This window comes from Thamnophis elegans, chromosome Z, assembly GCF_009769535.1.
Source record: "Thamnophis elegans isolate rThaEle1 chromosome Z, rThaEle1.pri, whole genome shotgun sequence".
NCBI lineage: Eukaryota > Metazoa > Chordata > Lepidosauria > Squamata > Colubridae > Thamnophis > Thamnophis elegans.
In genome coordinates, this window is record NC_045558.1 from 100,624,832 (window position 1) to 100,640,496 (window position 15,665).

The 15,665-nt window shown below is 40.7% G+C and overlaps 1 protein-coding gene across 5 annotated transcripts in view; it reads right to left on the reverse strand.

Annotated features, from left to right (window-relative positions):
- The window catches only part of ARHGAP23 (Rho GTPase activating protein 23), a 191,073-nt gene that overhangs the window by 66,414 nt on the left and 108,994 nt on the right, over positions 1-15,665 (reverse strand). For 4 of the 5 annotated variants that reach the window (XR_004256829.1, XM_032235017.1, XM_032235016.1 and 1 more), the window contains exons 4-5: positions 11,884-11,976; positions 10,194-10,272 (exon numbers count right to left, since the gene is read on the reverse strand). Coding sequence is in view for 4 of the 5 variants with exons in the window: in XM_032235017.1 (XP_032090908.1) it covers positions 10,194-10,272; positions 11,884-11,976 (172 nt within the window). In the remaining variant the exon portion in view is untranslated. Of the gene's footprint in view, positions 1-10,193; positions 10,273-11,883; positions 11,977-12,251; positions 12,281-15,665 lie in introns of those variants that run through there. The other variant, XM_032235015.1, reaches the window with a different exon arrangement.

Sequence of the window (15,665 nt, forward strand, 5' to 3'; positions counted from 1 at the left end):
ACTGGTCAAACAACACTGGAAACTGTGCCAGCCTGCCATCAAATTTATCTGGCAAACAAATTTGGCATTTATGCTGGTGTCTAATGGCCCAGATACTTGCAACTGGATCAGCTGCAATGATAGGCAGGCATCTTCTTGAATCAGCTAAGCATTGTCATCCAAAGTTGTTTGATGTGGCTGACTTGGTGTGTCCATGCATGCATAGACCAAGGAGTTTTACAGCTTTAATTAAGCACTGCTAGTCACTAATATTATTCCGCAGATGGGTGAAGTAGCCGCCAACTGATACAGTTCATTAGAAGGGAGCAGCCACACTGATCTCTGTTGTACCTCTTTTCGTTCAGCCCTATGTACCTTGGTTTAGGGGAAATGTAGCAATTTTTTCTTATCCCTGCTAACCAATTGCACATGTACCTCTTCCGTACCCATTGCTTCTGCCTCATCATCCAAGTCTCCTAGCTGAGCTGTGTCTCTCCTTCCTCTTTAGCTAGGTGTTTTTCTGGTCACTCCTCCAACAGCTTCTAAGATTTCTGGCTTCTCTTCTTCTCTTTTTTATTGCCTCCTAGTCCATGATGTTGTCACATCAATTATCCACATTTACTTCTTTTCAAGAACAGTTAGATCTGGGGTATTATAAACCACGATGTCATCACTTAGTATATGTGATATATGTCATTTTGTGATGTACACATAATGAATAACTTCAGAGTTCCTATATGTTCCTTATATAGCACAATAATCAGGATCTTACATAGCTGATACCTATTCCCTATGCTAATTGACATACCTCCAACCCAGGCCAATAAATAAATATAAGGAATATAAGTGAATAAGGAGCCACTATAGTAAAATAGTTACAGAAATCCAAAATATTTCCCAATTTACTGTCCCAAAGTACCTTGTCATGCTGCTGCTGTGTTTGTTTAAGAATACACATTTACTCAGATGCACACTTCAGCGGCGGGGACGTTGCTTCTCGCCACTGCCGCGCTCTGCCGCCTCGCCCCCCGCCTCCTCCGTCCCCGCTGACATTCTTGGGAGCAGGTCGGGTGGCTGGCTGGCTGGGAGGAGAAGAGCGGTTTGTCTTTGTGCCGGCTGGCCAGCCAGGCAGGGAGCAGGTCGGGTGGGGGTGGCTGGCTGGCTGGCTGGGAGGAGAAGAGCGGTGAGTCTTTGTGCCGGCCAGCCGGCCGGCCAAGCATGGAGCAGGTCGGGTGGGGGTGAGTGCTGGCTGGCTGGGGAGGGACTCATCGCTCTTCTCCCAGCCAGCCAGCCAGCCACCCCCACCCGACAAGGGCTCACCGCTCTTCTCCTCCTCTTCCTCATCGTCCTCCCCGCTCAGTGCTGGGCTGGCCGCTGAAGAAATGGCGGCTAGTGGTCAAAGAAAAACCTCTCCAGAATCACCCTTGCACTTGCGCAGTCGCTCAAGTGCAAGACATGATTCGCTGCTCCCAGATCAGGAGGCGGGAGAATCAGTGCCTCTTTTGCATATTAAATCTTTTGCTTTTTAACTCCGCCTTAACTTTTAAAAGGCGAAAAATTCCTTAAGCAAAAGAGGCTCCGAATTCTCTCACCTCCTCCTAGTTAACACTGAGAGCAGACACCAAACCACTGTGACTTGAAATCTGGTAGCAACTATCCTGGCTTTAATTCATTAAAAAAAAATATTTAAAACTCTTTCCTTTCTCTCAGGAGACTGGGGAGGCTCCGCCTCCCTTGCCTCTAGTGACTGCACGTCCCTGATGCAGACTCTGTAAAACACCTGAGAGAGCTATAAAGCACAACGGAGAGGTATATAAATGCTATAGCTAAAGCAACAAGTGGCTGTCACCAGTCCCAAGTGACTTATATGGGTGCTCAAGTGTTAATTCTGTAACACCCCAGGAAAAATAAATGACCCCAACCTGCGGCTGTCCTCTGTTTTCTGGGCCTGTGTTCTTGGCAGCTCTGATGCTCTCCCAGCTTGCTTAAGCTGGACCAAAGGCCGGCCTGAGAATGTTGGGGGAGAATAGATTTGGTGCTGGAGCAGAGTCCTTCCAATGACGGTGGTCCTTTTGTGCCTGTTTCATGCACAGTTGAGCATATCTGGCTTTCATAGGTTCCTCATGAGTTGGTGCCGCTTCTTGCTCAGCCCTGGCAACCCTGCTTTGCACTTCCTCACTATTGTTTGCTTGAGGCAGCTATTAATATGAAGACACAGGTACATCAACTCCTGAAGGTTTGGAAGGATTCCTGCCTTGCCTACTAATCTGACAGCTTCGCCCCTCCTGAAACTGGTCTGTAAAGGCCTCCTCGTTCCATTTTTAGAGCCTGGTTTACCCAAAATACCCAATGCAGTTGGCCACCTGCTGCCACTTGTTCAACTCCTGCAGATGCCTGTTGGTGGTCTGGACTTTCCCAGGATCCTCAAACTTCAAGAAAACCCTGCAAAGGCACACAAAAGCCACTGAGGGTGGGGTGGCCAACCTGGCTGCAAGACTTGTCAATAGACTAATCACGAATCCCACCTTGTCCCAGTCCACTTGAAAATCCCTTTTCACAAATTCATGAATAACTGTCACTGGTTAAACAATACTGAATTACTGTGCCATCCTGCCATCAAGTTTATCCAGCAAACGAACTTGGCATTTATGCTGAGGTCTAATGACCCAGATACTTGCAACTGGGTCAGTTGCCATGATGGAGGGATGTCTTCTTGGATCAGCTATGCACTTTCATCGAAAATTGTTTGATGTGGCTGACTTGATGTGTCCATACATGCATAGACCAGAGATTTTTACAGCTTTATTTAAGCATTGCTAGTCCCTAATATTATTCCACAGATCCTAATCACAAGAACGCAAAGTCCCATTGAATCCAAGTCAGCATAGCCAAGGCATGAAGTCAAAAGCAAGTTCAAAGTCCAAACACGAGCCACAGGTTTGCAAATCCACACATAAAAATCCAAAATCCAGGCCCAAGTCCAAATTCCAAGCACCACACTATAAGGTCCAGTTACAAGGTCAGAAATCAAGGCATGGGTCCAGAATCAGGAAAACATGAAGTCAGAGCACACACACATCAGGGAAGCAAACAGATCAATTGCCTCCAACTTTACTTCGCTCCACACGCTGGGTCAAGTAGCTGCCAGCTGGAACAGCTCATCAGAAGGGGCCAGGCTGCCTGATCTCCATTGTGCCTCCCTTCATTCAGCCCTATGCACCTTGAGATGGGGGAGATAGCAATTCTTCCTCATCCCTGCTAACCAACTGCAGATGCACCTCTCCTCCGCCCATTGCTTCTGCCTGGTAATACAAGTCTTCTCCGTGGTGGCTTCCTCTCTCTGGAACATCATCCCTCCCCCCACTCTCATATGATGTATTGTCCCCAGAGTGGGGTGGGTGGGTGAGGGTTATTTTATTTTATTATATATGGTTGTCTCTTTTATTACTTTTATTGTTTTTATATGGTGTTTTATATTCTTGTAAGCCGCCGTGAGTCGCCATGTGCGAATAGGCTGCAATATAAATCTCCTAAATAAAAATAATAATAATAGGTCTCCTGGCTGTAGCTGTGTCCCTCCTCTCTCCTTTTTAGCTATATACTCGTGTGGTCACTCCTCCAACAGCCCTTCCAAGTTCATGGCCTCTCCTTTTCGTCCTTCCTATTGCCTCCCGGTTCAGAATCATCGTCATCTTCATGACACTCCTCTCTGCCCCATTCCAAAATCTCTGAAGCCGCCTCTCACTTGTTGCCTCCAGCAAAACCATTACAGTGGCTTCCAGTTTGCTGATAACCAATGGCACTACCACAGACAGTTAATGCCATAATCTTTCCTCTTCCATATTCAGATCTTGATACTTTATGATCTTCCCTAATTCTTTGTCTTCTATTCCAGTATTCCCTGGTACAGCCACATCAATTATCCACACTTTAATTTCATTTCCTGGTTTACAAGGTGAAAGTCACTAATCCCAAACTGCGGCTGTCCTCAGTTTGTTGGGGCTGTGTTCTTGGCAGCTCTGCCATGACAAATGAATTACCACTGAGCATAAAGTCCCTGCTCACAAACTCATGAACAATTGGCACTGGCCAAAAACACTAGAAACTGTGCCAGCCTGCCATCAAATTTAACTGGCGCAGAGACTGGGTTGGGCTGGCCCAGATACTTGCAACTGATCCAGCTGTGACAATAGAAGGCAACTTCTTGGGCCAGACAGGTATTGTCAACAAGTAGCTGCTTCATGGAACTGAGCTTGTGGGACTATCCCCTGAAAAATGCTTAGGTCAGAGACAAACTGCCCTGTCCTAGTCCATACATACACACACACACAGGCTTTAATGTGTATATGTCACACCACCAAGCCCATTTATCATTCCCCAAGTCCTGACTTCAATGCTTTAGAAGCTTGCTCCCAGCAAAGTCAGTGAAGCCAAAGCTCAACGAACTCAATAATTAATCCAAGACATGAGAAACAACAGAGTCAATGGGATCATGGCACAATGAAGTCAATAAAGGCCACAGTTCAAAAGCATTAGGAAGACAGCAGGAATCTAGGAGTAAAGGCCCGATAAAATCAACAGATCCAAGGAAGAGAGCATGAACAGACTGTGAACAGTTGTCTCTGACAATGTTCCAGCTCCAAAGGCCAAACAAATTGGTGCTGACTGGTATGACTCATTGGGAGGGTTGAGACTGCATCCTTTTGAGTAAACCCCCCAACCTCCTTTATCCCTCCCTCTGCTCAGCTCTTCATGATCTAGGATCTGGCGGAGGAAGCAACTCCTCTTCATCACTGACCAGCTACAATTGCATATCTTCTCTGGCCCGCGTGACCACTGGCAGCAGCTGAGTCTCCCCTTTTGCCTGCTTTCATCCAGTTGCTTGCTTGCAGATTCCACCACTATCCTCCACACCATCTCACCTTGATGATCTGCTTCTGACCAAGAGCCTTCCACATCCCCCTGACATTACCCATCGTCCCCCTCTGATGTCCCTGGAGCTGGCACTTCCACATTGTCTGATCTGGCATCTGAGGGAGCCATTACATCTTTGGCAGCCACTGAACTGATTATCCATTGAGTTCTTCCCGAGAACCTAGGGTTCATAATTTGTTGGCGTAGTATATGTGTGGACCAAGCAGTGTAGCTTTGTTAACTGACAGATGGAAATTTTATCAATGAGCAGATTTGAATGGCAGTGCCATTCAAAATTGTTTGCTGTGGCTGACTTGGCGTTTCCATGCTTCCACACACAAAAGAGTTTTGCAGCTTTTAAGCACTGCAAGCCCCTAATATTATTCCCCGGATCCCACTGACAAGAAATGCTAAATCCCAATGAATCCGAGTCACAATAGCCAAGGCACAAAGTCAAAAGCAAGTGCAAAGTCTGAGCACAAGCCACAACTTCCAAATCCACACATAAAAGTCCGAAGTCCAGGCACAAGTCCAAATTCCACATACAGTAACCAAAGCCAAGGTCCAAGTCCAGAATCCAAGTACCAAACTACAAGAACTAGTCATGAGGTCAAAAACCAAGGCATGGTCCAGAATCAGGAAAACCCAAAGTAGGAGTACACACACAATAAGGAAGCAAACAGACCAGTTGCCTCTAACTTTACTTTGCTCCACACGCTGCGTCAAGTAGCTGCCAGCTGGTGCAGCTCATTAGGAGGGGCCAGCCATTGTACTTCCCTCCTTTCAGCCCTGAATGCCCCGGGATAGGGGTAGGTGGCAAAATTCCAAAAATGTCTGAGCATTTCTAAATCCAGCTGTGTGGAACAGAATCAAATGCTTTCTTATCAATCCAGGCTATGAACAAATTTGTTCATCTTTTCTCTGAATTCTTCAAAACCAGTTTATCAATCATCAATTGGTCTTTGATTCTTCTTTAATTTTTGTAGCACAATTCTGTTCTGCAGGTAGCAAATCCTTGTTTTCTAGACATCCATAAATTTGGTTTGCAATAATGCCTATAAGTAATTTGTATGTTTTTGGCAGACAAATGATTAGCTTGTAATTTTTGGGTTTATTTCCCTTTTCTGTATCCTTCTGAATCAAAAGGTTATTCCAGTTGTTACCATTTTTTCACTTTTTGATGCTTCCAGAATCTGATTCTTCCAAATTTGCATGCAAACATGTTAGTGATTTCAACCAGAATCCATGCAGCTCATCTAAACCAAGAACACTTTAATTTTTGACTTTCTTTGCTTGTTTTTGCACCATTTCTTTTGTTATGTCAACATCTTCCATTCTAGTCACTTTTACCTTTAAACTGCTTGATCCATTTTGCATTTTCATTGTGTTTTTTGTTGTTTTCCTGCAAGTTCTTCCAAAATTTCAGGGTATTTTTTTTTTGCTAGGTTTTTCACTTGTGGTAGCACCATGTCCACTTTCAAGGGTCTTATAGAAATAATGCTGATTCACTCAAAATTGTGGATTTTGCTGAAGCTGCATTATTCAGGTATCCTATAACTTTATTTTCCCTGCAATAGCTATACCTCCTTGTTTCAACTCTTCAACCACAACTGCAATTTCCTTGTTTTCCATGTCATATCTTGTTGTCAGGCTAATTCTGATTTTTTTATTCTTCAGGTTTCCTTGCCTCAATTTCTTCAAATTGTTTATAATCCTTGTAATTTAAATCCAATTGAATTCTCTTTATTTTTTTTAACTCCAGCCGGATTTTCCACTTTGGTTTTCCATTCTTAATTGTTTTATTCTTTCTAATTTTCAAGACCTATTCTTCAATAGTAATGTAAGTGCTGGGTACATTAGTTGGTGTTTGAGGTAATGTTTCTGTTGGATTAGTCTCAAGAGCTTCATTCACCATCTTCAATAATTTAGCTAAACTTTTCTTACTTAACTTAATTCAGTTTTGGCAATTGAATTCTTTCAGTGTTTTTCATCTGAGTCTTAATCTTCTCAGTTAATTCAGATCTAGATGTTGGCTCTTCAAGATCTAATCCAGCTCTTGTATTGTTGTTGTTGTTGATGATTTAATCTTCAATTCCATTCACAATCTGAGACAGGTAAAAACTTAACAATTCAAGTCCTAATCAAGAACTTAAGAGTTATTAAGGTAACATCTGAATATATAGGCAGTTCTGAGAAAGATGTTTTTTTGTAATGTTTCAATATTCAGGTCTAATAATTTTAAAATTTCCATGTATCTAAGCAACTCTTTGAGTATTGCTTCAAATGCTCCTATTATTATTGGTGTAACCATTTATTTCTTCCTCCACAAATGCTCAACTTCAATTTGCAGGTTGCGATATTTTATTTTTTTCAAACTGTTTCTCTTCGATTTGTGCATCTCCTGGTATTGTAATATCAATGAACCAGACTTTTACTTTCATATAATAGTGATATCAGGCATGTTGTGGGCCCAATGTCTGTATGTTTGGATTCAAAAGTTCCACATTGTTACTGTGATTGTTCCAGACTATCTACCTTTTGAATAATGAAAATGCAAAATTCTACAATGGATACAAATAACTTCTAATTGTTTAAGGATTGCCCTACAATTTTTCGCAATGGAAACAAACAACAATCTGCCTTTAGTAAAGCAATGAGTGAGTAATCAAGGATTATATAGGACTTGACATATCTGTAAATTTGTATGGATTCAAATCTCACTCTAGATCTTCAGTGAAATATTAAATCAAGTTCTAGCCTTTTACTCTGTTTGTAAGGATTTGTGCATAAAGACTGAAACTCAATACAGATAGCCAAACTGATTTCAGCAAAATTAGTTTAGAATTCGGTATTTGTTATTTTCTTTTTCAAATAAGCCTCTTTTGTTTGCCTGGTTTAAATTTTAAAAAACCTCAATTACAATTTCTTCACCTGCAGACTTATAAGCTTAAGAGTTGTTGTTCTTCTAAAAGTAATGGTGAAAAGATAAGCTCTAGATAGTTTTCAAACAATATGATGAAACAATCTATTTTAGAAATTCACATAAAGGAGAAAAGTTCCCAGAAAATTTGCCATTGCTATACAAAGTGTGTATGATCATTCTGACTTTCAGTGTAAAAATATGTTTGGAAATATGAAGCCTTCTTGACTTTCCACATTTTCATTCAATTCAATTCAATTATCTTGAATTCCAACAGCTGCATGGACATCTGTGGGAAGTGACATAGGGCAACATAACTATATTAAATTACATATTTGCTTACTGCATTAGGATACAATGGTTGGGGAGAGTATATCATGACACCACAAAATTCATTTGGCTATTTTGATGACATGATTGGCACCAAACATCAATGGTATCTTGAGCAAAATTCCTCTGTCGAAAACTTTTTCAGAAGTGTGCTTATATAACCACTAGGGGGAGACCTGCTCTTAAGAAAGTCCCTGAGAATTTTGGAAAAATCATCCAATTTTCATGTTGGGTATTATATTTTGTGATTAAATTCTGAATCTGTCGGATTTGGGGGGAAAGCCAATTTGGTGTAGTGGTTAAGGCACAAGTCTAGCAACCAAGAGACTGTGAGTTCTAGTCCCACCTTAAACACGAAAGCCAGCTGAGTGACGTTGGTCACACTCTTTCAGCCCAATCTACCTCACAGGATTGCAGTTGTGATAAAAATAGGAGGAAGAAGGAATATTAGATATTGTTTTATAAATAACTCAAGGTGGGGAATATAACAGGAAAAAAACCCTAAGAAATAAGGAATAAACTAAGTGCCAAATGATTAATGCTACCCTTATTAACAGAACAGATTAAAGGATGATTTATAAACTCATTGAGTAGACAGACTAGTCTGTGTAAGGAAGTTTAATTTGATTCCATAATTAATTTTAGAGTCCTTGAAAAGAAAACAGACTGTCTACCATGGGGAATGTCCTTGTCCCCTACCAACCAATTTTTAACAGTAGGAAAGGGGAATAGAAGAAATACCGAATTCTTAAAGTCACACAAATAAGAATACAGTGAATAATTGACAGGCCTAATGAGGGGAATGTGAAAAGAAGGACCAAAAATTGAGACTAACAGAATAGACCTTGTATTTAGTTCTCTCCCAGCCCAAAATAAACAGTTAAGGCAATTACTTTGGCAGATCCAACTTAATAGATACTTGTGAAGTTAGTAGGCCAGCAATAATTATGTGGGGAAATCAGTTATTTTATCCCATGTGATAAAAATATTTGGCGGATGTGGGGAAGTAAGATGAGGAAAGCAAAAGGATACAGCCAGCATTCTAAATAACATGAAATGGAATCAACCTAGATCCATATTTAGCAAGCAGTTCATTTTAATTCTGAGCAAAGGAAAGGACTGTAACTTTTCTCTAAAGCAAATTAAATTACACTGCCAAAGAAGACAATGGAGAAGATGACTAAGAGGCTTGTTTATTTTCTTATACAAGCTCTAGCTACCATTTTGTAAGGCAGGGGTTCCTAAATCTTCTGGCATCAAACCTCTCTTAGTGTAATCTTAATGTATACGGTAAATGTTCCCCTCGCACAAATGTGCTAGTTGTTCCCGACTCTAGGGGGCAGTGCTCATCTCTATTTCAAAGCCGAAGAGCTAGCACTGCCCGAAGACGTCTCTCTGGTCATGTGGCCAGCATGACTAAATGTCAAAGGCCGTGCACTGTTACCTTCCCACCAAAGGTGGTCCCTATTTTTCTACTTGCATTTTTACATGCTTTCGAACTGCTAGACTGTCAGAAGCTGGGACAAGTAACAGGAGCTCACTCCGTTACATGGCGCTAGGGATTCAAACCGCCAAAACTGCCAACCTTTCTGATTGACAAGCTCAGCGTCTTAGCCACTGAGCCACCTCTGATACTCTTCCCCTAAAAACATAATGAAACTTTGGAAAAGATTGATATATTGTAACAATGCGCTGAAATGTTCTTTACAACTTGCATGGACTCTGCCGGCACCTCTTCAAGAGATGTACTCCTCCTTTTAATCATGCTTTGCTGCAATCTAGTAGTCAGGAGAATATTTGGAAGCCTGATACAAGAGCCTTACAATCAATCTTCCAACAGCATTTGAGAGGAGAAGAATAAAGGAAGAAAATGGCAACTTCAAAGACTATGATGTTAGGCCTAACAAGTTTTTTGTTCTCACATGGTTTCACCCATCTAATTGACAGAATCAGTTATACCTGTTCCTTGCTTCAAATGCTATGAAGTTCACGGGATATTATTGGTTTCTATAACAGATCTGGAAGAAGAAGGATAGTGGAAACAACTCACCAGTTCTGTATGAGGCTGATAACCTGTGAATAGGTTTTCCCAATGATGCTTTCACCATTTACTTTAACCAGTCGATCTCCTGCAAAAAAACAACAACAGGAAACTGAGAAAGCACAGCCTTCTTACATCCATTGCATCTGACATTGAAGGCAAAGAAGAGAAAAGAGAAAGCATATTTTACTGATAAAATTTGCCAAACCATTTTTATTATTTATTCATTCATTTAACTTATATGTCACCCTCTTGTTTAGCGACAACTCCAGTCAGCGTATAACCAAGTAAAAACAAGATAAAGCATTCAAATATTAACATTAACATTAAAATTCACAAAGACAGCAAGGAAGATAGCAAGGTACAATCTACATTTTTTTTTAAAAAAAACCCTTTGAATTTAGATGTTCTGCAGTAAGAAAAGTAGCACTTTAAAAAAAGCATAGCTTTAAAAAAAAGAAATGCTTTTTGGAATAAAGTAATTGCTTTTTAAAAAATGTGTTATTTTAATTTCTAAAATGAACTAAAATTAAAAGGTTAAAAGACACAAATCGAACAAAATAGAAAAAAGAAGGAAACAGCAAAAATATATTATATTATTAATACAGGAAATCATTCCAGCCAATTTTTATGTACATTGTTAAAACTTGAACAGATGGAATATTGATCAGTTTTTCCATTACATTAATGGAGGCAATTTATAAATAGAAAGCAGGTTACTTTCCATTCAAATTTGTAAATCTCAAATCACCCTCTTTCCAAGAGAATATGAGTGTGAGAAAGATTGCTGTGCTTCATGATGGTAAATCTGTAATTCCTCATACAATGATAATAAATCTATGGTGGAGATCAGCTATAAATGGTTTCTTTTTGTCTAAAGTCTCATTTAAAATGGAAATTGGTTAGGAGCTTTAATTAATATTGAAGACTATAAGCTTATTCTGGAAAAAGATGGTATCTTCAGACAGAACCCGATAGATGGCTAGGAAAACAGATTCCTGATTTGTAGAGAGAAATAAAGAATCATACATAGGGAACTATACAGTAAAACCAAGGAAATTGGGAGAGATGAATGTGCATAAGGTAGCAACATGGAGTATTTTCCATATTTGCACAGTGCTTGTTTTAGTTTACTAATACGAAGATCTCCAAATAACTTAGCATGAAAAAACAGAAGGAAAAAACATCAAATGTGAATTGTTTCTTCAAACCTCTACATAAAGTCATATTAAACAAAACTCTTAAGTGGGCCAATAATGAGGATCTTGGTGCATTATTTAACCTCCCAAGAGGTAAATGTAGCCATGCATAAGATTTAATTTATTCCTCTGTCCCTTAATTAACCCTTATCTCTTACATAATTGAGATATTCAGTGAAAAAGGAACCATCCCAGACATTTCATCTCTATATCTGGTTTGGTTTTTACTCTTCTGGAAGAGAAACAGAAAAGGGAGGGGAGAACCCTTGAAACTTTTGTGGAATTTATCTTTTTTTCCCCCTTTCTGCTTCAGTTTGGAAAAAAAGAAAAGGATATGATGCAGGAGGTAACAGCTTGGAAGACTGGTTGTTTTAACATAGATCCAACCATCCCTGTGTGCTATTAGTGCAAAGTAGTTACTAACAGGGAACAGGGTTAATGGGTTGATCATGTCACTAAAATACTGACATATAGCTGTAATAAAGACATTCATATCTTACCTGTCTGGAGACCAGCCTGATGTGCTGGCCCATCTTCCTTTACATTTTTGACAAAGATGGTGTCCATGGGTTCCAACCGGTTCCGTGGAGGCACTGTATGTTGATGATTAAATATACATATATATAGTACCAGGAGTTTTGATACCTATCTTATTTATTTGCATGTTCTATGATAAAGCCATGCAGAATTCTGAGACCTGAATTATGGCAGCAAATTGTTTGGCAGGCTATCTATGAGATTAAGTGAAATGGGAATTTTATACAAAATTATCCCAACATTCCCTGAAAAATAATCATATGGTATTACAAAATTTATGGACAGAAAGAAAAAGAGGACAAACAACAACAAAGTAGATGGATTTAATTACAGCAGCAATGGGCACATCACTGGAAGACCTGAACAACCATACTGAAGGTAGATCATCCTGGAAAAATATGTATATGGTCACCAAGAGCTGATATCAATGTGATGGCACATTATCATCATCATCATCCAATTCAAAAAAAAAATGCACAGCTGTCTTCCATGACTACTACAAGACTGCCCTGATTTAACTATTCAAATAGTGCTCAGTGCCTACTTCTTAAAGGGGGTATCCAGAAAAGTCAAAATATTTTTATGAAAGAGAAAGAGAAAAAATCATTTCTGATGGGATGGGATGGCATTAAGTCTGCTCAGTTTAGTATTCTGCTTCAAGGCACTGGAATTGCATCCTGTCTTCCAAATGGGAAAGAGAAAAAAAATCTACAATAGTTAATTAAAACTTAACTGACTTCACACTGATCCTTTTACAGTACCTTTAAAAAAATACTGAAAATGCCTTAACCTTTTCAAATCCTTGATGTCGTGTCATTCTTTTAAAAGACTTAACAGATATGGTTACAAACACTCCATCACATGCATCCTTTCTCAGATTTTTCCAACCATTGCTGGTTGGAACATTGCTGAGAATTCTGGAACTATAGTCCACATATCAAGAAGGCACTTAAATTAGGAAAGGTTGAATTCATTTTGAAAAAAGGATTTATAACTCACATATAGTATGTAGATATAAAATGTGTGGTTTGTTTGGAAGACTTCAAACCAAATATATTACATATTTAGGTTGAAGTCTTCCAAACAAACCACACATTTTTTTTTCTTTTTACTTAAAAGTATGCAATAGAAATTCAACTGTAATTTTAACATGGAGAAAGATATTTATAATTGTTTGACTTCCATCTTACGATGGGTTTTGACCTAAGTAAAAAAATTATATTGCCAAACACTACCTAACCATTTTCAGTGGGTCACCTTTTGGCAAAGTAAATGAATGCAATCTACAAAAAGGAATATTTTGTGTATAGTGCTACTTCCAAAAGGGCTACCTGGCTGATTGTGCCCATCAATGCTGCTCTCCTCGCCATCCCAGCTATATATTCCCTTCCCCCAAAAATTTATTGGGTCCCCCAAAGAGAGAGAGAGAGTTTACTAATAGCCCGTATGTACATTGTAAGTCTCTCACTGGTGAGATGGTGCTAATCTATAGCATTTCCTATCAATGGCGTCTGTGTGTGTGTTGGAAGATGGGTTTGGCATGTCCTTCCCCACAGGCTTATTGGGCTGAAATTGTGTTTCTGGGGTTTGCCTGGCAGTGAATGCCACCTCTGCCATCCTGTGGCCCAAAGAGTCTTATGTCAATCTTTGCAGGGGATGAATCACCCTTTTTGGTCTTGATTCTCTAGCTGGGGTGGACAGGACTTTCTCTGGGAATATGGCAGGCTTAAGTATCTTGGTTGTCTCTTGTTCTGCATTTCTAGCTGTTGTGTAGAATGCTTACTGGCCTGCCTTACTAGTGCTCCTATTCCTGCACATGGGGAACAAATTCAGGTGCTTCTGGCCTAAGTGCTCCTGGTCCAGTACTTGTGTGACATGGGTGGGTCCACTTCAAAGATCTTGAGTGATAATAACCAGTTCATATAGCTCTCCTCCTAATCACTGTCCTCCTCCTCCTCCTCCTCCTCCTCCTCCTCCTCCTCCTCCTCCTCCTCCTCCTCCTCTTTCTTCGGCACAGAAGGCGGATGTATAGAGATCACTGGACCTCTCCTCTCTGGCTGGGGTTCCACCCAGTAATGTATGCTGCCGGGAGACACGTACTCCCTAATTCAAAGGTAGGAGATGGTTTCTGTACCACATCTTCAGTGGTCCCATGGCCTTGTCTGTGTGGATCCGGTATACTACTCACTGGTTTCTCACAAACAATGTAGAGTTGGGAGCTCCACCAATCAGCTGGTTTATGTTTCTCTAGGTTGCCCAGATTCCTCAGTAGCACTTAATCACCTAACTGCAAGTTCTGGATTCTCACCTTCAGGTCATTAATCCTTTTGTTCCTGCAGTTTCGGATCTCTGAGATAGACTGGGCCCTCTCATATGCAGTTTTCAGATTCTTCTTCAACCTGTCCACATAATTTCAGACAAGGCCAATGTGATGTGGTCTAATGAAACTCCAAATGCTAAGTCTAATGGCAGTTGGGCTTCCCTACCAAACATCAGCCATAGGGAGAATATCCATTAGCCATATTTTCCATACTGTTGTATGCATGCATCAGGACAGAAATGTGTCCACTCCAGTGCTGCTTTTGTTCTGCAGTTCAGTATTCCTAACATATAAAGGAAAGTGTGGTTACACTTCTCAGGCTGTAGATCTCTTTGGGGATAATAGAGAATGGTGTATGATTTCTGGATGCCCATCAAGTTGAGCAATTGTTTGATGAGCCAACCTGTCAAAGTCTCTCCCTTGATCAGAGTGTATTCACTGGAGCAACCCATAATGAACGAAGAAATTCTCCACTAGAACCTAGGCTACCATGACTGTCCATTGGTTTTCATTGGGAATGGTTGTGCGTAATGAGTGGTCTGTCACCACTAATACATTCTCCTGCCCATTAATATCAGGTTCTAAATACAGAAAGTCAATTCAGACTAGCTCCATGGTCCTTGACAGTGTAGGTGGAGCAGACCTCAAAGATAGGGCCTTCTGCTGAATGCAGCATATACAGGACCTGCAGTTCAACTTCTGCTCTCATACATGGCCAATAGAACTGATCCCTCAATGGTTTGAAGGTGCTTTCTTGCTCCAAACATACATGCCCGTTGTGTAATGTGAATAGTACTGCTTCTCTATGTTTCTCTGGGAGGAACAGCTGCCACTTTTCCTCGAGGCCACTGGAGAGGCCCCTCCAATAAGACACCCCACTCCGAAGTTGGAACCGGTCACATTCTTTAAGCATAAGCCAGACTGTCTTCAGGGAGTCGGTCAACAAGATTTCCCAACGACCATTCTGCACAGCCTTCAAGGTCAATCCACAGAGTGGCTCTTCCACCTGATCCCTTCTCAAATTCTTCTTGCTTAATATCTAGCATCCCCACTTCTCTCATCTGGGTGAGATTGCAGTATAACATGAAGACACTCATATTGTGACCCCAACAACCTCCGCTCCCACTGTTCCTCTAACCCAGTTTTCAATCCTTTGATATATGGCTTGTATAGCATTTGGGGATATCCTAGTCCACTCTTTGCCAGTGGCCTTAGTGCCATGAGGCCTTCTCAATAGGGCATCTGCTTCTCAGTTTCCTATTCCGGACCAGTATTTTAGGCTGAAACGGAATCTGGACAAAGCAGCTAACCACTGATGTTGTGTCGAACGTTTCAGAGTATCCAACAACTGGGGGGCCAAATGTTAGCTGAATATGTAGATACCCTCATAGGGGAATCTCTCCAATGTCCCAAATTTCCAAATGG